The sequence below is a fragment of the Leptomonas pyrrhocoris genome, assembly GCF_001293395.1.
Source record: "Leptomonas pyrrhocoris isolate H10 chromosome Unknown, whole genome shotgun sequence".
Classification (NCBI taxonomy): Eukaryota; Euglenozoa; class Kinetoplastea; order Trypanosomatida; family Trypanosomatidae; genus Leptomonas; species Leptomonas pyrrhocoris.
In genome coordinates this window covers 574,417-598,536 of record NW_015438363.1, presented here as the reverse complement: position 1 = coordinate 598,536, position 24,120 = coordinate 574,417, and the positions used below count along the sequence as shown (strand labels likewise).

General features: G+C 57.4%; 8 protein-coding genes across 10 annotated transcripts; all 8 read right to left on the bottom strand.

Moving 5' to 3' along the window:
- Nucleotides 1-15: 15 nt before the first annotated feature.
- On the bottom strand, nt 16-6,214 carry ABB37_04381 (putative diacylglycerol acyltransferase; the record flags this gene model as incomplete). Its single annotated transcript, XM_015802038.1, has 1 exon — nt 16-6,214. Exon 1 carries the CDS (start codon nt 5,056-5,058, stop codon nt 16-18), a length of 5,043 nt encoding a protein of 1,680 aa, XP_015659439.1. The 5' UTR covers nt 5,059-6,214.
- Nucleotides 6,215-7,564: 1,350 nt separating this feature from the next.
- Nucleotides 7,565-13,872, bottom strand: ABB37_04380 (putative diacylglycerol acyltransferase; the record flags this gene model as incomplete). Its single annotated transcript, XM_015802037.1, has 1 exon — nt 7,565-13,872. The coding sequence occupies exon 1, from the start codon at nt 13,304-13,306 to the stop codon at nt 7,565-7,567; it is 5,742 nt and encodes a 1,913-aa protein (XP_015659438.1). The 5' UTR covers nt 13,307-13,872.
- Nucleotides 13,873-14,326: 454 nt separating this feature from the next.
- ABB37_04379 (Dna-directed RNA polymerase II-like protein) lies at nt 14,327-14,877 on the bottom strand (the record flags this gene model as incomplete). Its single annotated transcript, XM_015802036.1, has 1 exon — nt 14,327-14,877. Exon 1 carries the CDS (start codon nt 14,729-14,731, stop codon nt 14,327-14,329), a length of 405 nt encoding a protein of 134 aa, XP_015659437.1. The 5' UTR covers nt 14,732-14,877.
- Nucleotides 14,878-15,209: 332 nt separating this feature from the next.
- Nucleotides 15,210-16,048, bottom strand: ABB37_04378 (hypothetical protein; the record flags this gene model as incomplete). Of its 2 annotated transcripts, none has more annotated exons than XM_015802034.1 (1): nt 15,210-16,048. In XM_015802034.1, the coding sequence occupies exon 1, from the start codon at nt 15,993-15,995 to the stop codon at nt 15,210-15,212; it is 786 nt and encodes a 261-aa protein (XP_015659435.1). In that variant the 5' UTR covers nt 15,996-16,048. The 2 variants fall into 2 exon arrangements, with proteins under 2 accessions (XP_015659435.1, XP_015659436.1); XM_015802035.1 differs by having other exon boundaries at nt 15,210-16,036.
- Nucleotides 16,049-16,666: 618 nt separating this feature from the next.
- Nucleotides 16,667-17,375, bottom strand: ABB37_04377 (hypothetical protein; the record flags this gene model as incomplete). Its single annotated transcript, XM_015802033.1, has 1 exon — nt 16,667-17,375. The coding sequence occupies exon 1, from the start codon at nt 16,961-16,963 to the stop codon at nt 16,667-16,669; it is 297 nt and encodes a 98-aa protein (XP_015659434.1). The 5' UTR covers nt 16,964-17,375.
- Nucleotides 17,376-17,859: 484 nt separating this feature from the next.
- Nucleotides 17,860-20,324, bottom strand: ABB37_04376 (hypothetical protein; the record flags this gene model as incomplete). The annotated part of the gene is made up of 1 exon (XM_015802032.1): nt 17,860-20,324. The coding sequence occupies exon 1, from the start codon at nt 20,122-20,124 to the stop codon at nt 17,860-17,862; it is 2,265 nt and encodes a 754-aa protein (XP_015659433.1). The 5' UTR covers nt 20,125-20,324.
- A 504-nt stretch (nt 20,325-20,828) lies between these two features.
- ABB37_04375 (hypothetical protein) lies at nt 20,829-22,364 on the bottom strand (the record flags this gene model as incomplete). Its single annotated transcript, XM_015802031.1, has 1 exon — nt 20,829-22,364. The coding sequence occupies exon 1, from the start codon at nt 22,149-22,151 to the stop codon at nt 20,829-20,831; it is 1,323 nt and encodes a 440-aa protein (XP_015659432.1). The 5' UTR covers nt 22,152-22,364.
- Nucleotides 22,365-23,003: 639 nt separating this feature from the next.
- On the bottom strand, nt 23,004-23,821 carry ABB37_04374 (putative mitochondrial hypothetical protein; the record flags this gene model as incomplete). Of its 2 annotated transcripts, none has more annotated exons than XM_015802029.1 (1): nt 23,004-23,821. In XM_015802029.1, the coding sequence occupies exon 1, from the start codon at nt 23,469-23,471 to the stop codon at nt 23,004-23,006; it is 468 nt and encodes a 155-aa protein (XP_015659430.1). In that variant the 5' UTR covers nt 23,472-23,821. The 2 variants fall into 2 exon arrangements, with proteins under 2 accessions (XP_015659430.1, XP_015659431.1); XM_015802030.1 differs by having other exon boundaries at nt 23,004-23,796.
- Nucleotides 23,822-24,120: the final 299 nt, after the last annotated feature.

The window sequence follows — 24,120 nt, the reverse complement described above, 5'->3', positions numbered from 1 at the left end:
AAGAGCGCTCTCTCATTACTGCGCCGCCGCCTTCCTCGCTTCCGCCGCGGCTGCCTTTCGCTTTGCGGCTTCCTCCTTGTCGTTCCGAAGCTCCAACTCCATTTCAGGGTAGCCCGCCTCCGCCCGACGGCGGTAGAACAGCTCCTTTACAGCTGCGAAGTACGCCTCTGACAGCTTCTTCACGTCCTCGGGGTTGTTCTCGTCGGCGCCTTCCGGGATGGCCACCGGCGTGCCCACCACCACCGTCAATCGGCTGCGGAACGGCAGCGGAAGTCCAAAGCGGCCGTACACCACCATCGGAAAAGGAAAGCCGACAATCTTCAGCGCGATGCGCTGGATGCGCGGGAACTGCATGAGGCCGAGGATGTTGTTCTCCGCGAACGACAGGAGCGGCACGAGCGGCACCCGCATTGCGATTGCCAGGCGCACAAAGCCAGTGTGCTGCGTGATGAGGGTCATCTTCGTCCGGCTGATCGTCGTGTGCAGCATCTCCGCCTGTCCTCCGGTCACGATGAGCACACTGTTGCCGCGCCGCAAACTCGCCTCCAGCGTACGCCGGCTGACCGACAAGGCGCCGAGGCGGAGGTTAAAGTCACGCACAATCGGCACGTTGAAGATGATGCTCGCCACGTGCGTGGAAACGTAGCGCTCAGCGTTGATGCCGATCTTGCGCACCCACTCGTTCGTCATGGAGGCGTAGAGGGCTGTGCCAGGGAAGACGCCGTGCGGGTGAAAGGAGAACAGGTACTGCGTCTTGCCATCGCGCATCTGCACCTGCGGGTCGTCCACCAGCACGCTGAAGTTGAAGTACCGCTGCGCATCCGTGAATACGTAGTTGCGCATAAAGCCAATGAAGGCGGCACTGCGCTGCGCACCGGTGAGAAACGGTTTGCCAGAGTAGGTCGGGATGTACAGCAACCAGAAGCCCAGGAGGAGGCAGTCGAGGAGGTGCACCCCTGCCATGCGCATCACCAGCAGCCAGGAGACGGAACTGCCGCACGCTTGGTAGAAGACGAACTTATTATAGCTGAGGTAACCGATGGAGAAGTACACGGCCATCTTGATCATGACGCGGACGTGGTTGAAGTTGCCCACAAGGGTCAGCACAAATGTAGCGCCAAACAAGAACCATGTGCTGTAGCGCGGCGCCAGTACGCACGGCAGAAGCAAAAAGGAAGCTGCAACAACTGGCACGCTGTACAGGACCCACGTCACGATGGTGACGCGCACCGTAATGACGAACGGGGGCACGCCGACGTTGACCAGGTACGGCACCACCGACAGCAGCAACGTCATCGTCGTCACGGCGAAGAAGATGGGTGTCCAGCTCTCCACTATCCGCACAAGCCACGGGGTGTAGTGAGTGGAGAAGTAGTACACACCGACGATGACCGTCGCTGGGGTGACGGTGCCGAAAAGAATAACGAGCACCTCGAGCAGGTTCGCAACGCCGGTCGCCAGCATCATGTGCGGCGCCGGCTCCTTCGTCGACGCGCGCCGACTCTGCTTGGAGGTGGATCTGCCGCCTTTCGCGGCCTCGGTGCTTTCACCCCTGCTGCTGGCGGCGAGCCGCGCTTTTCGAATCACCTGCTGCCACTGCCGCTTGGTCCGACTCAGCGCTATCAGCGTGCACGGCACGGCAAAGGACAGACTGATGACGACCAGCACAAACGGCACCCGTGTGCGTCGCGACGTGCCGCCGTTCTCGAGGTACTGCAGCTGCTCTGCGTCGCCCTTGAAGAAGGCAATGACGGAGGTGTACACGCGGCCAAAGGCGATGGCCGCCGCGAACGTCAGCACCGCCACGATGCCCTCGCCGTTCACCTCGAGGAAGGGTGGCTCGCCGCGGCGGTCCGAAAAGAGCGGGATGGAGGTGAAGATGAAGACCTGGCTGCAGACGGACAAGAAGGCCGCCAGGACCATCGAAGTGGCTGACACCTCGGCCGACTCCATGCAGCTGATGAGCGTGACCAGGAAGGCGCTGGCGTAGCAGCCCCAGCCGGCCATCTGCCGCACCACAAAAGGCGTGCCGCCGCGGAAGGGCATGAAGGGCGAGTAGGTGTCAGAGTCGCCGTACAGAATGGCGCCGTAGCCCGCGTGCACGCCGAGGCAGGAGGCCGTCGTCACGAGCATGGCAATGACGGCAAACGCGAGCGACAGCACCAGCACCTGCGCGGTGAAGGCGGCAATGACGAAAAACGCCGCCGAGGCGCAGCAGAGCAGGATAACGATGACACGCGCGCCCTCCTGTCGACGCTGCCGCGTCAGCACGTCTTCTCCTTTTTCTTCGACCCAGTCGGAGCTGTCCGAGCTCTCGTCCACGTCGCTGGCGCTGCCTGCCCGACTCTCCTCCTCTTCCTCGTCCTCGTCGTCGTCGCTGCGCACCCGCGGCCACGCCTTGCGGGCCTGACGCTCCGCCGCGTCCTCTTTGTACAGGCGCAGCATGCTGTGTGAGATGGGCAGCGAGAAGCTGCGCAGGGCTGCTGTCATCAACGTCTGGAAGGCGACCTGCGTGACCGCTTTCTCGTCTTCAGGTTTGTCCTGCACCTCCTTACGCAGGATGCGACGGAGCTCCAAGAACGCCTCCTTTGCCAGGCGCTGTTGTACGGCGGAGGCCAGCGTGTACCGCGCCTCAATAACGATCGAGAGGGTGATGAGCCCCAACGGGATCAGCTCCAGCAGACCGAACAGGGTGTAGAAGACGTTTCCCCGGTTCATGACCGTGACCAGCTCCTCGGGGACCTTGTCAGAGTTCATCGCGAGAACGGTGCCAAAGACTGTCGTGATGACGAAGGTGGCGTACAGCATCCAGCCCAGCACCTGCAGAGCCACAAAGCCGCCGCTGCCGGAGAAGGGGTGGAAGACACGAATGCCTTTGTCCGTGGCGGAGTAGTGCGCCAGCGGCACACACGCGAAGAAGCAGAGGTTGCCAATCGTGATGAGCCTGTAGTACGGAAGCTCCACATCGCCCCAGATGCGGTGTAGCGAGACGTCCACAATGAGGCGCAACATAATGTTGGTGAGACACAGCAGGTAGCTGATGATAAGCTTGTCGTTCATGATGTAAGAGACGGTGGGAAACTCATACTCGGGCTGCCTCGCAGTGTCCGCGGTCCCCGCCGCCGCCCTCTGCGCTTCCGTCGGCCGAGACGGGAGAACCGAGGCCAGTTTGACGGCCGCCGACCACTCCGGCGTGGCATCCGTGACGCCGGCGGCGGCTTCGAGGGCTTTCTCCGCTGCGACCTTCGCCTCACTCATTCGCCCTTTTCCTCCCCCCGCCGCGTTGCCCGCTGCCGGCGTCGCCGTCGTCGTGGTCGTTGTTGGCGACGAAGGAACAAAGCAGTTCAGGTTCAGCATCACGAAGGTGTAGATGCGCACCGAGCTGGCCATGCAGATGACGCTCAGCACAGAAAACGTTGACTCCAGCGCCGCGAAGGTTGGCACTTTACTCGTCAGGTAAAGTACGAAGTTAATCACGGCGGCGATGTAGAGAAGGTAGCTGAGGCCTTGCATGATGAGCACGGGGAACGTGGCGGCCTCGCGCTGCGGTGTCAGGGTTTGGAAGCGCTCACCGTGGATGATCACACCGGCCATGTACACCAGCGGCGTCGGCAGCAGCGAGACGAGCTGCGCCACCTGCGAGACAAAGATGAGCACGCCGCGGTAGGTCCACGACGTGCCCTCGATCACCTCCTCCAGCCCCGCCGGGAAGTTCTGGACGTAGAAGAAGATGCCGATGTTCACGCACGCCACGACGAAGCAACTCGCCACCGTCACCACCCCGCCAAGTTCAAAGACGCTGCTGGGCATCGCGCTCGCGTCGCTGAAGGTCTCGTAGTGGAGGGTGCGCATGAAGAGAAGCAGAGCGATGCAGCTGACCACGTTCAGACCCTGCACCGCCAGCACAGACGACGACTGCACCGTCTCATCGCTGGCGTCGATGAGCAGCGTGTTGGCGAAGAGGGCGAGTATGTAGAACAGCCGCGTCACCCACAGAATCACCGCGTCCCAGGTGCGGGGCAAGAAAAGGCGCAGACCGGTGTAGCCCCTGCCTTTGCGGTAGCTGACGAAGAAGATGCTGAGAACGCCGCACGCGATGGTGATGGCGAAGTTGAAGACAAAGATGGTGTACTGCAGCTGCGGGAAGCTGATCGCAACGCAGCTGAGCAAGTTTTGGGCCACCAGCATTGCCACCTGCAGCGCGCTCTCCGTATTGGGCCGGCGGCAGAGGAAACGAAGCACTGCGTTTAGGCCGCCCTCTGCCAGCACAGCAGCGCCACTGCGTGGCTCAGCGGTGTGTGCCGAGCCCCTGGAGGCCGCGGGCACAGGCGTCTCTGCGTGCTTGCTGTATGGGGTAAAGCTGCGCAGCGAAGCCAACGTGAGGATGTTGCCAAAAAGTGCCAAGGTGGCCACGGTGCTGAGGAAGCCGTGGGTGTGAACCTCGTTCGGATCGTAGAGCAGTCCAAAGCCTGCGCAGAACAGCAGCGAGGAGGCCACGGACATCACGCCGAAAAACTGAAGAGTCACGAAGCGCACCCCTCCGGTGAAAGGTTGGTAGAAGCGATAGACGCTGGCGCCGAACATGCTGCGACCGAGCAGGTACACAAAGACGCCGGCGAGGAGGTTCAGCTGCGCGCCAAGAGCCAAGAAGAAGGTCAGCGGAAACTCCGCCGTCTCATTCACGTACAGGTCGCAGAGCAGCAGGCAGAAAAGTCCAGCGACGCAGTCGACGCCCCACACCGTGATGAGAGAGACGGTGGAGAACTCCGGTAATTCGTAGCGGAAAAGGCTTTTGCTTTCGGTCCCGTCATTGCGGAAGGTGCTTGTTTCGCGCTGGAAGATGGCGGAGGCCAGGCGTGCCTGTGCCGCGAGAAGAGGCGAGCCATCGTGCGAGGAGCTGCCGATGCTGTAGGACGACGCGTTGGCGAGCGGAGGCGTACCACGATTGTCCACGTCGCCGATTTCGTGCGGTGGCGGTGGTGGCGACGCTCGCGTGGCTGCAGCACTCGCGGCGGGTGCTTTCTCCTGCGCCGCCTTTGATTCTACTTGGTCAGACATGATCGTATTACTGACCCTCAAGTACTACCTGTTTGTTTGCTCTTCCTTCGCCGTTATTGACACTGTTGGGGTGAAGTGTGCTAGTCGCAACGTCAGAGCTATGCGAAGAAGAACGCAGGTTTTTTTTCTTGATCGAGCAACGCCAAAGCTCCCACAACGATACAAACAACGTTTGGCAGCGTGGGGCTCACGAAATACTCCGGCAAGAAAGCCGCAAACACAATGCGTTGATCAGCACCGACCTATTCAAAGGACACAGAGGAACGCACAGTATTGGGAGGAAAACTGGTCGCTTCACGTTCGGTGTCCAGCAAAAAAAACGAAACAAAAGAATAAAATGCCACGGAATAGTCGTCCTACACTGCTTCAACAATATGTCGCAAATAACCTTGATTTTTCTGGTCTCTTTCAGTATCGCTATATCGCAGTTTGACGGCGCTAAACAGTTGTTTCACGTTGTGCAGTGTATAAACGATGACAAGGTTAGCGTGTGTGCTGAGAGAAGAGCCAGACGTTCGTTAGTAAAAAAAAAGGAGATATATAGTACTAAAATGAGGACAAACAACAACAAAAAAGAAAATACGACGTCGGAAAACTCCCTTTTCTTTATTAGAATTTGGCAAGGTAAGTGTTTTGAGAGAAGCTCCTTTATAGGTTGTGAGAGTGGGTATGTATATATATATAATAGCTTATCTGAGGGTGGCTTTGTTCTTTGTGGGGGTGAGTGTGTGCATGCCGGGGTAAAAGCAAGGTCCGGTGCTAGCAATAATTGTAATCGATCAATTCCACTTTTGCCGCTTGAGGGACTCGAAACACTACGGGGCGGGGTTCTCTCCAACTGTTTAACAATAATAGTAGTGGCAAAAATAATTATAATAAAACGTGTCGTAGCAGCGCGCCGAAGAGCGAAGAAGAAGGAAAGAAAAAAATCTTGATAATATGAGTCGGGAAGACAACGAGAATGTATGAAACAACACACACGGAGGCACAATAGCGATTTGTTCCTCCGTGTTACTCAAGGAAACGTGTTTCTGGTACGGTCCGTTGTACGCTACTCGAGGTATGTGACGCTGACATCAACCGTTAAGGAATCGCCAACACCAGAGAACGGGAAGCACAAAAAAAGAGCCCAGTTTGTTTTCTTTCCCCCCCTCCTGAGATAAAGGAAGACGAGTAGTGAAAGAAAAGGGAATAAGAAGGATAGTGCAATCACTTCGACTCTTGACTTCCGGCATTTAGGGAAATACATAACTAGCGAGTACCTGGCATCAATGTCCCCATCAAGGCTACTCATTGTTTCTTCACTATCTAGTATCTGCCCCAATTCCGTTCTTCTTTATCTGTCGTGTTTGTCGTCGGACTTTTTCTCAGAGAGTATCGCTTTACGAAGTGCAAGGAAAACAAAAATCATGGATCTTTTTAAGGATCCCATGGGTCCCTGTCGTGGGAGGGACCGGGGGTGGGCGGGTGGATTTCAGCGAAAAACCGGAGTTTCTCTCGATGCTGAAAACAACTGTGCCAGGCAAACCAGAATACGGAAGAACCAGGATTCAGGAGGTAATAGATAAGGAGAAGATAGTTTAGAGCATTACCCTAAATGACCGAGATCCGCCAATCTCTCCGCTGCCAATCACATTCAACTCATTTTTCCGTCCCTTCCATTCCCCTCGCAGACTCACAAAAGAGGGAAAAAACAGGTTTAAGAGAAAGCGGAAGGAGGTGCGAGTGAGCGAAGGGTGCGCGTTTACGTCACGTGACAGTTCGGAGGAACACTTGATGGGTGTACACGTAGCAGTGATTTTCAACGGACTTGCAGGCCGGCCCGCTTCGGCAGACGCGCTCAAAAAACCGCATCAACAGCTAAAAACGCGGAAACACACCTCGTCAAGTTCCACGTGCGTCTGCCGCAGCAACACCCAAAAAGAAAGGTAAGACAGCACTTTTCAAGAGCACTTTCTGCCCCTTGGCACAGGTCGTGCGACAGGCTTTCTGTATTCAAATCGTTTTGCCAGGCCAATAAGACTCCTTTTGCGCCTTCGTTGCTCCCTTGTTTTTCTTTGCGTGTGTGTTTCTCGTCAACGCGTGACGCGAGGACCACCTCTGGTGGGACATCACCAGTAGCGATGCAGCGACGTGGGCTGCAACCGCAAAAACGAAGCGAAGCTTCGCAGTTTCAAAGGGGAAAGAAAATACAAAAAAAGGGGAGGAAACACAAAGACGCGAGGAATCCCTCCAACTTGACAGGTCGAACGAAAAGCGCGCGTTGCGCGAGAGACGGCTTGCGCGACTGCTCAGGTGCTACTACGGCGACAACAAAACAAAAGAGATCAACCAAACAAATGAATAAATAAATAAAAAACACGTGCGAAATGCACCCGAGTTCGGTCACCGCTGTGCATCTGGAATAGGAAAAAAGCCCTCATGTACATCCTCTGCAAACAGGAAGAAAAACAAAGGAAGGAAAAGGAGGTCCAGGACATCCGAAATGCCACGATGCACGTGCAAGCTACACCTTCTGTGCTTCCTGTGTGGTTGCCGTCTTCATGGCTTTGTCCATAGCATCCGTTGGCTGAGTGGTGGTCATGGCTCGCGCACCGGCCTTTTCATCGGGAGACATGGAGAAGGCCCGCCGCACCGCGCTATCGAACATCTCCACCGACAAGTCCGCCTTGTCCTGCCGCTGCGTTGTACCCGACAAGAGTGGTGTCGTCACGGAGGGGGTGCTGCGGACGCCCGGGTTGTAGATGCCGTTGTGCAGGTACAGCTCCATCGCCGGGTAGCCAGCCTTCGCACGGTACTTGTAGAAGAGCACCTCCAAGTGCTCAAAGTAGCGCAGACGCAGCTCCTCCACGTGCGCCGGGTCGTCGGCGTTGTCGCGGCCGGGAAGGGGGGAGATGGGCTGGCCAACAACGATGGTCACCGGCTTCGTGGTCGGCAGCGGCAGGTACCAACGGCCGATCGGCAGAGTGGGAAATGGAAAAGCGATCCGATTCAAGAACCAGCGCTGGAGGCGGATGCAGTGTACGTTGTCGAGGATGTTGCTCTCCGAAAAGGAGATGACGGGCACCAGCGGGACGCCGTTTTTGATGGCCATGCGAATGAAGCCAATGTGATGGCACACCACGTGCATTTCGTTGTCCGACATGCGTGTCAGCAGCATCTCCGACTGGCCGCCCGTCACAATCAATGGACTGTTGCCGTGCTTCAAACTGCTCTCGATGCCGCGCCGGCTGACACTCATGGCGCCGAGGCACATTGGAAAGTCACGCATCAGCGGCACGTTGAAGACGATATCGGCGCAGTGCGTGGACACGAAGTGCTCCTTGCACCGACCCACCGCCTTCTCCCATATCTCGGTCTTCGGGACCACCATGGAGGTGCCGGGAAACACACCGTGCGGGTGGAAGGAGAACATGTACTGATTTTTCGGGTTGCTCAGGTCGACGCGGGGCACCTCGCTCCGGTCAGACACGTAAGGCTCCTCCTGCGGTAGCACGTAGCCGTCTCCGACAATCACCCGCATCGAGAAGTAGTAAACGAAGCCACGGAAGAAGTACTGCTGGAAGAAGCGCGTGGCCCGTCGGCTCTCCAGGCGGCCGGTGATCTCTGGCCGGCCGTGGTAGCGCCGTTGGTAGCACAGCCAGAAGATCGCGATGGCGAAGTCGACAACGCACTGCACCGGCGCCAGCTCATGCTTGTGGGTGTACAGGCCGTCGTAGAAGTGGTACTTCAGAAAGTAGACAAACGAGCACACGCTGAAGATGGACATGGCGATGGGCATGTACGGCAGGTTCGACAGCAGCGCCATGGAGCACATGTTGATGGTAAAGAGGTGCGTGCCGCGGCAGTTGTACAGGAAGGGAGTCGAGATGCCACCGAGGAACGTGTAGGTCGGGATGTTGTAGAGAGCCCAGCAGCAGAACGCGCTGTGTACGTTGCGCAGCGTCGAGGAGCGGCCGAGTACGGGCACGACGATGATCGGCAGCACCACCAGCGCCGTGAAGCAGCACAGCAGCGCCTCGACCGCGCGCACGGCGAGGCCGTACGTCACCGTGGCCCGCTGCGTGTAATAGGCGTATCCCATGAACACGAGCGCAAACGGCAACACCACAATAATCAGCATCGCCAGCACGGTGGAGAGGAGGTAGAAGACGACCGCGGCAAGGCTGCGTCGACGCGTGCCGCTGCCGCTGCGCCGCGTGAGGGTAGACCACACTCGCCGCCGCACCACACCCGGGGTGCCCAGCAGCGGTGAAAACGAAGTCTCCGTGTTGGAGCGGGAGTAGATGGAGTGCGGCAGGCCGGGCGAGGAGACGCCGTCCTCACCAGAAGCAGGTGAGCCAACCGTGGAGCTGCTCGCGCCCATCCCTGCACTCGGGCCGCGGCTGTGCAGTCGAGAAGAGGCCGCACGTGGCAGCGCGCCGCCCCCCTCCGCGGTCCTCTCGCTCGTGTCCTCCACACCTGTCTCCAGCTCGGGCTGATCGTCATTGTTGTTGTCGTCGTCGTCCACGGCGGCATCGTTGTCGTCGTCCTCGTTCGCGAGCCACGCCGCGAAGGAGCCGAGGCCGTAGAGCTCCGCCTGCCGCTGCAGCGACAGCAGCCCCAGCGGCACAGCAAAGCAAACTGCGATGCTGCACACGACCACCGGCACCATCGAGGTGGCGACGTGCGCCGTGGCCCGGCCTTGCTCGGCCATGTCGTAGAGCCGACAGAAGGACACGGTCGCCACGACGGAGAGCGCAGCCAGGAAGCCCTCCGCGTTGCGCTGCAAAAAGCCCCGCTCGAGCACCTTCGACTCGTCGAAGCAGCCCACGGAGCGCCACAGCGTCGCCTGCGCCGCAATGCTGAGCACGGTCATCACGAGAAAAATCACCGCCGTCCCTTTTCCCTCCAGCGCGCAGGCGATCATGAAACTCGCGACACAGGTGAAGCTGATCCAGCCCACGGACTGCAGCACGACAAACTTCGTACCACCCACAAAGGGCATGAAAAAGGTGTACACCGGCACCCGCGGCGATGCGGCCGACGCGTCCAAGGACCGCGTGCCCTTGTGGACGCGTGTGCCGTAGACGTAGTGCAGCGCGACACACGACAGCCCCAGCGTCGCTGTGCCTACGGCGCCGAAGCCGAGCGTCATGATGGGCTGCGCGTCGGCGAGAAACGCTGCACTGAGGAATGCGGCGCTGGTGGCGGCACAGAGCGTAAAGGTCATGTATCGCGCCGCGTCGTGCACCGCCCTCAGGTCCTCCAGGTCCGCGCTGCTGCTGTTGTGGACGTTTTCAGACGTCATGGAGGCGTTGTCGAACTCGGCCGTGGCAGAGGCGGCAGCCACACGCGGGCCAGCGATGGTGCGCAGCAGTCGCCCAAGTTGAGCATTGCGACCCTGCGTCGACGGCGACAAGGGGCTCGTCAACGTGGCGGGGTCGGACGGCGAGCCCACCGCACCACGCTGCACTTCGAACAGCTTCAGAACGGATTCCACAGCTCTTTGGACCCGCTCCTGCGCGGCCGCCTCGCGCAGGAAGGCGTGGGTCTGGAAGAGATTGCCGGCGAGGAGACACAAAAATGGGAAGCACCACACGAAGCCCTCGACAGCGCCCTCAAACGCCGCCGTCAGCGTTAGCCCTTCGCCGGTGGTGGCGTACGACCCCTGCGCGTCCACCGTAGCCGCGTCGCACGCCTGCCGCAGCCACGACGAGAACTCCGACGAAGGCAGGAAGCAGGACAGCCCCACTCGTGTAATGGGGGACGTCACCGACACCCTCTCCAGCCCCAGCAGCCCCCACAGCACCAGAAAGCGCGACAGCAGGAGCAGAAAAGCCCCCCAGCCCAACGTCGCGAGGACCGCGTAGGCGTAGCTCAGAGGTTTGAAGAGCTGCACACGGCGCCGCATCGACCACTGCACGACGGGCGTGGCCGTTACGCTGAAGAGCGTCGCTGCGACGGTGACGGCGGTCATCGGGATCTGCGCTGTCGAAAGCCGTGCAGAGGTGAGAGCCGATTTCGTCTCGTGCGCCCCCGTGCCGACCTGACCACCGATGACGTCCCTTTCCGCGTTAACGTGCTGGATGTAGGCCGCGGCGATCACGACGACGCGCATCACGAGCGAGACACCCATGAGAACCATCGACAGCAGCAGCTCCCCATTCACGACGGAGGACAGCAGACCGGCCCCGTGAGGAGCGCCTGCTGCCTCATCCTTTTCCTCGCCGGCTGCATCCGTCGAAGAGAGCGCGTTCTCGGCTGCGTCGTCGGCGCCGCGCCCCCAAAAGGGCGACGGCTGCGGGCCCGACGCTCCTTCGCTCGTCGCGTCGCTGCGGGCGGGCGATCGGCTCGCGGCGCGGTTGCTTGACAAGGCGTCCTCGTCAGTCCGCGCCGCCTCCGTCGCTGTTCTGTTTGCCTCGGCGTGCCCGCCGGATGCCTCCGCGGTGGCCACGGGCGCCGTATCCACCGTTGGGGGTGCGGCGCTGCCTCGACCGAATCGCACGACGGAGATGTGAATGAGGAACTGCGAAAGGACGAGGAACGCCATCAGGAGGAGCAAAAAGTTGTCGTGGCCGCGCTCGTTGAGGTGCAGCGGGGCAAAGAAGATGGCAAGCCCGTAGCAGAACCAGCCCACACACTGCAGGAGAATAAAGTCGAGGTTGCCCTCAAACGGCTGCCAAATGCGGTAGGCCTTGCCGTAGAGGAAGACGCCCATGAGATGGGTAATTAACGGCTGCACAAAGAGAAGGGTGACGAGCAACGCCTCGGTCTGCAAGAGGCCCTGCCGGACGTAGGGGCTCATACGCTCCCCGGAGGTGAAGGAGACGTAGAGGATGCCGATGAGAATAGCGCAGAGCACGACGCTGAAGAGAGACGGCAGGACAGGACCGTAGGAGCCCATCTCGTTCTTGTACCCCTCCTTGTTTCTCGACACGCGACGCGGCGGTATCGTCGCCGCTGCCGCAGAGGGCAGATGTGACGGAACTGAGGTGGCCTCCTCGTGTTCATTCGCCTCCCTCGCTGAGGACAGGACTGAATCGGCTCTCCTCTTCGCCGCTGCATCTTCCGCTGCTTCCTCTTCCTCTTCCACCCACGTGTGCAGCTGATGCACGAGCAGGAGGTGGGCGCCGATGGCCATCACCGCCATCAAGCCGCAGCAGAGGTGCCACGACGGCGGCGCATCCTCCTTCGCGTTGAAAAGAACCAACTCCGCATAGAAGGTCATAAAGAGCAGCCCGTTGGCAAAGACTTGCAAGACGTACATGGTCGGCGACTGGAAGACGACGGGGAGGAGCACGTGGTAGAAGTGCCGGCCCAGCCACTGCGGGACAATGACGTGCTGAATCGTCAGGAGAGACGCCAGCACAAAGCAGGTCACCACCAGTACGTTGATGAAGCGGTAAAGAGAGTGGTACTCGGCAACGACAGATGAAACGACGACGACGCCGCAGCACAGCACAATCCACGCTACTTCACGCTGCAGCGAGTTCGCCAGACGCACTCGCCATCCACGCGCCATGCTGGCGGAGAGAGAAGCCGGCGGCTGCGATGCATTCGGCGGGGGCGGGGACTGAAAGAACGAGAGCGACCACAGCAGCAAACAGTGCCCCACCACCTCAAATGCACCCAGAACGGCGTAGGCACCGTAGCGCTCCTGCCGTTGGCTAAGGAGCACCGCACGCACCACCACGGTCACGTACACACAGTTGTACCCAACAAACTGGAGAACAACAAAAGCATCGCCGCCAACGAAGGGTTGAAAGAAGCGGAAGCGGCGCTTGGTGAGGCGTCCGAGAAGCACCACGACAAGCGTGAGGAAGAGGTGAATGCCCGCATCGCTGCAGACGAGCAGCATCCACGGTATCGCCGGCGGATCACGCAGCAGCAGATAACGCTGGAAGACGTCCAACACAACGTCGAAGGAAAATGCCGCAAATACGGTAAGCAACCACGCCGTGAACAATGCAATGCCTAGCGGGTACGCGATGAAGCCGGTCGCACGCTCCGTGTGTCCATCGCGTCGCCTGTGGGTCGCGTGAGTGTGACGACGCTCCTGGGATTTGTTTACAAGAATGTACTGAGCTACAGTCTCGATGGGCGGAGGATGCCCTGCTTCCTCGTGCTTTCGCGTATGTATTGTTGTTTCTGCTGCCGTTTCGTTTGCTGGTGGCTGCGTGGACTCAGCGGCGGGGTCGGCGTGGGTCACTTCTGTCTTCGCGGATGCCTCCTCCGCCGCCGCCTGGTTGTGCTGTGTCGAGTCCATTTTTGAGGAATTCTTTTTTCTTTTTTAAACGGGATAACTGATATTTGCCCTGTGTTCGCTTCACAAAGGTTACGGAGAATTCTTTTTTCCCCGGACGTGCGTGAGTTCTTTTTGTTTGTTTTGTTTTCCCCGCTGAGTATGGCGCTGTATGTGTGTGTGTGTGTGTGTATTTGCCGGGGTTTTTTTTTTTGAGTGGTTGGCGATATGCGCGAAGAGCACCAAACCCGGAGAAGATAAAAATACAGCTGCCCTCTCAAGGCCTAACGGACCTCAAAACTACCTACGATATATACTTGTCTTCTTTTTTTTTCTTGGTCTTTGTGTTTAATACTTTTTCTTTCTTTTTGAAGTTTCGGCGAAGGTTGAAGGTTGAAAATAAATAATAATAACAATAATGATGATAGATGCAGCACGAATGCGTGCGCAACCCCTTCGTGGATTCTGCTTCTCTGTGTGTATGTGTTATTGCGATGGGAATAGGAGGTCACCCATCAGCACCTCTCCGGTTAACCTCCTTTGAAGGGTGCAGGAGGATTGCGGCTCGATACAGTGGTTGCCACTGCGCTTCGTTGGAAAGACAAAGATAAGAACGGAAAGAAGTGGTAAAGGCTGCACTTCATACGGAACAGCACGCACATCAAAGCACCCTCACAAAGACCCCTTCCTGCTGTGGCAGCGTCAACGCATAGAATGGGCATCGACAGAACTGAAAAATGTAAGGAGCAAGGGAAGTGGGGCTACTCAGCACAAAACGGTCTTTTGCATCTCTGTGAGCTTCTTCAACAACAAACACACACACACACATACTCAAAGAACGAGCAAGATTGAATAGCTTGGGAATAGAGACGACAAGCCCTTTTCTATCTAATCCGCTGTGGTTTATTACTTGGCGTTTGTTAGAAGACACGACCCATGACAGCGACGCCGCAACGAATTCTCCAACTTCCGTGAACGGGAACAACATCAAGAAAAGTACAGACAAGAAAAAAAAAACTCTGACATTGAACGCCTCGCGCACCGTTAATGTGCTGTCGGTTCAAATCGCTTTAACTGCTCCTCACGACGCAGCTGCTCCTCAAAGTTTTCCAGGTCTTTTAAACAGCCATCAATAGCGTCTTGCAACGCCTTCTTTGGTGGCGGAATCGGCGCGTCTGTGCCGTCGGACGACGTCTGCACGCGTAGCTCTACGTTGTGCTTCGTTGGGTGGGGCACGCGGTAACCAGCGATCTGCACAAAGGGAGACTCGTGCAGCTTCATGCGCAGCAAGTTCGCTAGTGTGTGGTCTTCCTTCTCCATCTTGAAGAGGGACGAGTTCGCCATCGTATTAGAAATCTGCTCGATGATTTTGCGATCACCCGGCAGATCCACCAGACTGTCTGGTGTGATGTCGTTGCGGGAGATCAGCATTCCATGAGGGACCGCCATTTTGCTTTCTCGCGTGTGTGTGTGCGATGTTTTCTGCCGAGGATCGGTCGAGGAGTCCGCGCGTGTCGTGGCAAGAACGGAATGAGAGAAGAAAGGTGGCAAGGCGGCAGGCGTGTGTGCTGTCGCGTGTCGTCTTCAGCAAACCTGCAAGTGACAATGAGGCAAAAAGAAAAGCACACGAAATAAGAGGCGGCGGAAGAAGAAAATACGATAGCTGAAGGCAAAATAAGAATCACGTTACGTGTGCATCGCTCTTCCCGCTACGATTCTTTTCCCTTTGTTGGGGTGTTGCCGCCTCCAATGGAGTCCGCTGCGACACAAAACAGCACAAACAGCAGGCAGTTGCACCGCCGAAACACCGCAGCTCTCAGCAACACGGCGTACGTAATAGCCTACCCATTTTTGAAATTCATTCGCACATTCACTAACACTGTAAAGCAGCTCATGCGGTGTTCACTGGGGAAACAAAAGTTTCTTCTCACAATTGCGCAAGAGGATCGGTGGTGTACGCCACATAAGGAGTACCGACCACGTAGCCGAGTCGCTCCGCCAGCACGGCCGAGTGCGGCACATGCGCATCCCACCCAGCCTGCCAGCCTCGCTCCAGGCAGGCCAAAATGAGGTGAGCCGAACAGACACGGGCCAGGCCACGTCGTTGGTGCGCCTCCGCCGTGTCCACCTCCACTTCAATGCCGGCGTCGCACAACGCAAACGTCGATGCCCCGGCCGCCACGAAGCCTGAAGAATCCTCAATGGCTACAAAACCAAGCGCTACCCGTACGAAGGTCGCCGCGTCATCGAAGTTGCCGGTCAAATCAGCGGACCACTCTTCCTTTGCCACGTCCGCTGCGATGGCTTCCGTGATCGGCACGATGGTGTACCCAGCAGGACACGCATCGACGAGCTGCTGCAATCGACGCACAGGAAAGCCACCGGGGGCGACTTCCATCAGGTCCCGCTTGTACGCCGTGTGCAACGGCAGCAGCAGCCGAATCAGCGGGGCCCACGTTGGCTGCACCGGCACGACGACGGCACTGTGTGCTGCGCCTTGGGTGGGCTCCTCGTTGGGGCAGCCGGCGAGCACGCGAAACACGCCGAGGTCGATGCGCGCAGCAAGGCTGCTGTCGGCGCTGCTGCCACGCACGGTAACGCGGCCCATGTAACCCTCCAAGGCGGACCGAGTGATGACGCTGTGGCACGGGTAGTGAAAGAACCTCTTCACCTCCTCTGAAGCGCGAGAACGCAATGAAGAAGGCGCCGCCATATTGCGCTAGCTTCAAGAGCTGCTGGGTATTCGTATGTACTGAGCAAGCGTCTAGAAAAGGGAAAGCAGTAAGAACAAAGAGACAAGGCGTGTGTGAAGCAAAGCGAGGTACATGTAGGCGGCACCGATGTGCCACAGCAAAGAATCGTGGAGGGACAAAGAAGGTTGACCATTGGCACAGAAAGGTCAGTGAGATGACATTTCACGGAGATGGTTGCCCATGCAGCAACACCGCCGGAGAACAGCGCTGCATTCATTCTCAAAAACAAAAATCGGCCCATTCAGTTTTATGAAGCCGATCTTGCTCTGTGAAATTCAAACCTACCGCGATTTTACCTCTGCGTGGCCGGTGCGCAGAGTTAAAGACAAAGGTTTCCTGAGGCCGCACCGTTCTTGAGGTGAATGGGAAGCCTGTGAAGAAGAGAGGTGAACGTTCCCAGGTGCTTCGGATAACTCGCGAGACGCAAAAGCAAGACCTTTCCGTTCCTATTATTAAAAAAAGAAGAAGATAGATTAAGTAGCGTATGAACGCAACGGCACAGAGACACGTCTGTCAGTTAAACTACGACGAACAATTGAACAACAACACTACAGAATCCGTCAACTAAAACTGCCAAGTAGCACCGGAAGCGCAGTTCACGCCACTCACCTGCTAACCTCTACGACACTGCTCACTCAACCTTCTGCTCCCCTTGACTGCCGATCTGCAACTGGATCAGATGACGCTTGTCAAACATTATATCGTAGTCAAACAGATAGCGCGCCTCTCCGTACGCGATGCCGCTGCCCACACCCGTGCAGAGTGTGATGATGGCACTACGCGCCGCCGCCGAGCGGGCGAGTAGCAGGCCAGGCAGAATACCAACAGCAAAACCAATGGTTGACTTGCGGATCAGGTTTTCCAACGAGTGATCCCACTTCTCGTCCGAGGAGACCGGCGTGGCGGACCTGGGTGCTGAAGAGGCCATAGTGTGCGCGTGTGCTTTAATGCTCCTTCGGCCCTCTACGGGCTTCGCAAATATCGGCCGTGCTGCTACTCTAACAACAACGAACAGGGGCACAGAACGAGGCGTGTGCGTGTATGTGTGTGGGAGAGAGAAAAGCTACGTGGGTCGTGGTGGTAGTGAGGAAGGGTGGAGTTGCTACTAAAGTACGTCGTTTTCTTGAGGCTTCGCTGTAGCCTTGTCAGACGCTGGTGAAGACGCTGAAAACGGCAGGATGTTGACTAAAGATGCTAGTTTAGTTGCCTTCAAATACCGCGGTGCGCAGCAACAGCGTAGGGAGAGGACGAAGACGTTGACGGCAAATGACTGACGCGAGAACCGCTGCCAGGAAGAGAAATGTAGCGATAATCTGTGAAGGAGTTGAATGGAGAAGGCTTTGAGTAGCGACAAGCGGATCATGATTCAGTTGCCACACACACACACACCACGAGAGGAAGAAAGAGAGAAGACAGAGAGGTGAGAGGCGCATAGAGTTCATGGCAAGAAATGTGCTTTCCATATTACTTTCATTGTTCGCCAAAGCCCAAATGGGACCGCGTTTCGGTACCCAAGTTCAGTTGCTTTCAATCGCAAGTGAATATGTTGCTCTTTAAAACAAAGACGTTCTCAAGTACACTACTGTCATTACTACGCGAGGAAGAAGCAAGGCCACGCATCGCAATACTTCAGCAGGGAAGCTGCAGACACGTGAAAGCGGGTTTTTGGGGGGTGTTTTCCATTGTTCTTCGTTGTCTTGTTGATTTCCTCTGCGCCAGCGCGTCATCCATACCATAAATGACTCACGACAAAGAATAGTTAAAAAGAGAGAAAAACAGCAAAAAAACGTGTTCTTTATTTTCTGTGAAGAAGTTGTTCGACCCTCACGACGACTCGTTGCCCTGCTGGCGCTCGCCTACGATCCTCAACAGATGCTGAAGAGGCTGTGCCGCTTCCTCGCCCTCCTTCTTTGCCAACTGCGCCACAATGGCCTCCGCCTCCAAAGGGCGGTTGTGCTGCACGCAGAACAGCAGCGCGCGTATCTGCGCCGTGTGGGGAAGCTCCATTTTGTCCACTCGGCGTGCGTAGCTCATCGCGTGCAGCGCGCCCTGCGGGCTTCCCCCCTGCACGCATATGTTGATGAGCAGGCTCAACATCTTGGGGGTGAGGGGCTGCTCCAGACGTTCGTGCGCCGTCGGGTGCCGCGGTATGGCGCCAGGCGAGGGACCCGTGCCGGTCTTCACAATGCGCGCCTCATGCGGAGGCGCCTGGCGGTCCAACACCCAACTCAGCGCCGACACCCAGTGCACACCAGACAACCCGGATGCGCTCAGCGCGGAGCCACGGTGCGGCTGTCGACGAGTGACGCTATTTCCGCTGTAGCGCAGCACGTGCTCGTCGCTACCGTCCGTCTTCGCGTTCCCCTCCGCCGACCGCAACTGCAGTACGCGGTTGTGTGCCAGCGCGCACTCCAGCACATCTTCCCATGCACGCGCCGTCAACAAACTGCCAGAGGGGATGACGTGCTGGTGCAGCAGTCGCACGACGAGCGAAACTTTCTTTGCCTGTCGCAGCTGATGCACTATGGTACTCAGCAATTCCGTCGGCGTGGGCACCTGTGCGCCGCTGTGCTCGAGCAGCACATTGGCAGCAATGGACCACCCTGTGTCGTGCCGCGCGCAGTTGCGGAGCAGCGCGCATACCACGACTGGATGCCGCGTGGCCGCCACCGATCCGGCAGCACTAGCACTCGGGAGAGCTGCGGCCTCTCCTGCTGGGCCAACGTCTGCGTTGAGGTGCAGCGGCGAAGCAGGCGATGGCGCGGTGCTCGATTGGGCAAGCTGCGCGGCGCAGCAGCGAATGAAAGACACCGCCATCTCAGGCGTCGGCAGTTTGTCGATCATCACTGCGATCATGGCGGCGCACGTTAGCGGCGATGTGCGAAGCAGCTGCAGGCGAGAAAACAGAGCGGTCGTTGCAGGCGTGATGGCCGTGGTGGCCGACGCGGAGGCGGTGTCGTCCGAGACCGCTTCACTTCGTCTTCCACCACGCGCGGTGTCACCTTCTGCCGCACCCCGCACAGCAGCATCTGCTTCGTCTACATCCTCTCTCGTCACGGAGTCTGCACAATTCGTATTCTTTTCCTTCAGTCCTTTCCCTTTTCTTCGCTTACCGCTCCTAGCAGCTTTCGCAAGGCGACGGTTGCCTTGGCCGGCGAGCAAAGCAGTCTCCTGCACCCTCTGCCACTCCGCGTCCGTCAGCAACACCGGCTCGCTGACGTCGCTCAGAAGCTGCAGCGCCACCGTCCACGGGAGCCGCGCCAAGGCGGATGTGGCGCGCTTCACTTTTAACTCCGCGCTGAGCGTCGTGCTCGCCAGCAGGTGCGTCAGGTAGGAAGAACAGAGCGGGTCGTGCAGCGCCACCTGGTGCGGTACGCTTCCCACGACGCTGTTCAGCACCTCCAAAATGTGTTGCTGCGCCGGTGTTGGACCGGCGGGGCTGTCCTGCGTAGGGGGGAGAAGCGCCTGAGCTGCCGTGAAGGAGGTGAAGGCGGTGGAGCCAGGTGGACGCATGCTTTGAATGGCGTCGCGCAGCAGCGGTGGCTCCTGCTTGTGTAGGTGCATCAGCAGCTTCAGGGCTTCCGGCCACGCGGTGGAAGTGGCACAGGCGTGTGCCGCATCGAGCAGCATCGGCTTCGTCAGCTGCCCATTCGCTTGGCTTAGCTTCAGTAGATCGATGGCGGTCTTCCACTGACGATGTGGGGCGAGCAGGCGGAGGGTGGAGACGGTCACACGCGTCGGCAGCGACGTGCCGTGTGTGAGGACCGCTTCGTTCATCACCTTCATCGCGGCTTGCCAGCTCACGAGCTTCCCCGCCCCGCTCTTTTCGACGTGGCGGTTGTGGCGCAGCATCCGTGCCAGCAGCGCGCGGTACGTCTCGACCGCCACCGGCTGCGTGTAGTACGCGGCGTCCATCAGCGCAACTCCACGCTCCCACGAAATGGAGAGCACCGCTCTCGAAAGCATGTCGGGTCGATTTACGAAGAGGAGTCGGTGCTCGTGATAAAGCGGGGACATGTGGGCAATGGGGCTCCGCTCCAGCCGCTGCAGAAAGTCCGCAAAGGTGTACCCAGACCCGGCCGGCGGCATTGTGCAGGGAACTATTAAAAGATAATAATAAGAATAAAGAAGAAGAAGCCACGACGCTCAGTGCATTTCAAGGGGACTTTCCCTTACAAGCAGGTTACGTGTGTTTGCCTGTCTGGCCGCTGCGCAACCCTTCTCCTGCCTACAAGGTTCGAGTGTTCGGGCTACACAGATGCCGTGGTCGGTGTTTGCATATATGTACTATTATTAGATGAAAACAGTAAGAAAAGAAAACCGTGGGTAAGAGGAAGTCGATGCCGCTTGAAGCCGGAGGAGCATCAGCGGGCAAGAGCGCACCGGCAAACGCTTTGATGCTATTCAGTCGTCTCTTTTTCACAGCTATCCATTACGATGCTTGTTTTTTGTTGGTGGTGGTGGCGGGAAGGGTGTGGCTTTGGCTTTGCATCACCGGCGGCTCTCCACGCACACAACTGCGCGAACTGTGTTGTAAGCGCTACCGCACAGGACAACGCGCGAGAAGGGTACGAGCTTCTCTGGTAGATATTTCGAGTGTGCGTGTGTGTGTGTGTGTGCTTCAGCGTATGCAGCAGTAGCAACACACGGGAGAAGAGAGAGAGGGTAAGAAAAAAAGCTATCGTTAACGTGAAAGCATCAGTGTATATATATATATGCACGCAGTGAGGCCGTGTGCCGATACTCTGTCACGAAGTTAAACTGAGAGAGAAAGAAAAAAAACGTTCAATTGCCTATTGGACAAAAGGAATAACATTCCAGCGTGGTAGCTGCTCCTCAGAGAGGTCCTCTCGCAGCATCCGTGAGACCTCGTCGACAAGCTCCGCAGGCAGCCGCTTCGACTTCTCCACCACTGAAGAAGCACACAGAAGACTCTCGAGCACTTTGGCCACCTCTCGACGGGTGGCGTTGCTCGCATTCCAAAAGCGACGGTGCTCGGCGGAGGTGATGCCAAGGTTCAGGAGCGTGAACAGCGTCACACCTACACTCGCGGCGACAAAAAGCCAAGCCAGGGGAGCACAGCCGTAACGCCAGAGTGTGTGTTGCGTTGCGACAACGTCTACCGAGTGCGAGGGATGCGGCGCGGCGCAGAGGACCATCAGCGCCACGTTCACAGCGTACAGGAAGACTTCACAGGTGTAATGAGGATCGAGAACGAGTCGAAAGGCCGGGCTGTGCCGATAAGGAAAGTGGTACGTACGCCACGAACCACGTAGCGCGTACTGCTCGTCGACGTCACGGCTGTCCGACTTTCCTTCCGACTTCGCGCGGTTTAAGAGGCCGGCTCTCACATACCGCCAGACGGACTCCTCGAAGTCTTGTGCCTCCGTTTGCTGTTTGGCTGTCGGTGCCTTGCTGTACCGGCGTAGCCCTGCAAGAGTCGTGTGCACCATCACCTGCACCGCCTGCACCGTCACATGCGCCGCAGCCCCCGCCAAAACGATCCACGGTATGCTGGCAGAATGCAGCATCCATCGCGACGGAAGCTTCGGCATGATTGCCGCGGGAGGGACAGCACTCGAAACAGCAGCCAGCACGTAAAACGCGCTCCCTGCGAAAACAGCGAAGAGAGTGACCGTGTCGCCTGGGCGAAAGCGCTGTACGCAGCAGGTCTCTACGAGACGTATGCCACAGTGGAGCGTAAAGAGCAGCAACGGCACCGCCGTCAGGCAGGCTGGGTAGAAGGGCGTGTGAGCCGCAACGCGTCTGAGAGCGGAGAGGTGAGCAAGAAGCAGTAGTGTGCACGTCGCAACACCTGTTGCGTAAAAGAACATGAAGGCGTGCTTGCGGGGGATCCTCCACGTCCCTGTGGGCGACGTCTTTAAAGCCGCCATGACACACGACCACCACGTCTTTGCGCCGCTGCTCTTCTTCTGCTTGTCGCCATCGCCACCGGCGCCTGCGCCGCGCGGCAGGACTACGCCATGTCCACCGTAAGCCGACAACTTGTTGAAATCCGGTGAGACAACGCGGATCACTAGCACAACGAGTGCGACGCACCACGAAAGAAGCGTAAGGCGCACCAGCAGCCCCTCCGCACAGTCAACGAGAGTCATTGCAGGAAAAAATTGCAAGAGGTCGAAATAAACCGAACGAGCTCTGAGATCAGCTGCTATCGCCTCACGAAGACAATCGAGTGTTTACGGTTGTGGAAGCACGAGAAGGAATTCGGAAGACAACCGCCCCGCTGTGTGTTCTCCCACGTTGCGAGCGGTAAATGCGGAGTCGCTTGATGTGTTTGTGTGTTGAGGCGTTGCGTGCAGAAAGCTGTTTATTGAAAGGAAGAAAGCGGATAAGTTTCAAACCCCACGAGAAGATCAATTTAAAAAAAAAAACCGATGCAAACGAACAGAGAACATTCGCTTCCGTAAAGAAAGAGCGGCACAAAAAGTGCTACTTTTCATTTGTATTTTGAAGTGTCAGATTTTTTTCCCCCTTCCGTCTGCATCTCGTCCAACGGGTTACGCGAACGTTGCTCCTTGGCAGCCGCTTTCCAGCGCCGTGTTGCGCAACGAAGCGCGACTTCTGGCTGCGGGATAACACCGGTGTGGAGAGGAGCGAGTCAGTACGTCGCACCACATACAGAGAAAGCTGCGCCTCTTCTTGTTCGTTTGAATTGCCTTGAATGAAAGGTAAAGCATAACGGTAAATCTACCTACTACAGGAAAAACGAAGAAGGAGAAATAAAAAAAAAACCACGGAAGAAAACACAGCAACAACAACAGAAGAAAAGCAGTGAACACCTGCACACCTTCGGTCCGCTCACAGGCATCAACACACGCAACGGCCAACGCACATCACGGCAATGCCAACGCTACATCAACAAATAAAGAGTAAAGAAAAAAATTAATCGGACAAGAAAAGGAAAAAGAAAGCGGACTTCTGTTTTTCTATCCTTTCTTGGCCGATTAGTGATGGTGCGCCGGAGCCTCCTTGCGGCGAATATCCGGCTCCGGATCTCCCGGCTCCCAGAGGTAGCTGGCGAGGAAGTTCGTGCCGCCCCAGCGTACATCCAACTTGTTCTCTGCGACCTCCTGCTGCAGGTGCTCGTACTTGATCGCGTGGTCGGGGTCGTCGAGGTCAAGCTGCCTAAAGAGGAAGTTAGACGCCATAGCACGCTTGCCCACCTGCGCAATGCGGGTGCGCTGCCCCAGGGTCACATCAAAGGTCCAGTAGAACACTATTGGGAAGCAAAAGACGTACGCGAATATGAGGTGGTACTTTGCGTCCTTGACCTTTGCAAACGGCTGTCCCCACCACCCGGGGTTGATGGCGACCGGGAAGAAGGCTGGCGGCGCCGCATCACCGTGCTGGCCCGGCACGCGGGCGTAGCGACGCGCCACTCGACGCATCATACTATTGCGGCGAGCTTGCATTTTCGCTGTTGCTGTTTCTGCCCAGCTCGCTGCAGTTGAGAAATGCGAAGACTTATCTTTTCTACTCGGTGGGAAGAACTACTATCTCTATTCCTACAAGCAGGTGTTGAATACTACTCTTTTTCTTTCGATACGGGCGATATGTGCACCTCGATCAGCGAGGGCTGTCTAGATTTCCTTGCCAACGGGCCTCGTGCTCTTTCTCAGTGATGGTGTTACTACTCTCAGTGGCAGGGACGCAGCACGCGCCTTTGCTGTTTTTCTGTCGGTGCTGCCGCTGGCCTACTCGCGTTTAGCAGCAAAGCAAGGGTGGCCTCTCCAGGCTAAATGATCCCCACAAAAGAGTTCCTTTTTTAAAGACAAGAACAAGAACAAGAACAATACAAATAAAAACAGGGCGAAATGAGAGAAGAGAGTTGAAAGAGTGAAGTCCACGGATGCGTCACAGAGGCTTTACGAGCTCAGCTTTTCTCTTCCTGTGTGTGCACCTTCCGCGACGTAAAGAGGCGCATTCCACAACTTCCCTTTGAAACATATATGCATATATATATATATATATATAGTTGTGTGTGAGAGGATTTGCTGTCGTGGTACATGTGTATTGAAATCAAAAATCTATCAAGCAAAAAAAAGGCAGGGGAGAAAATGC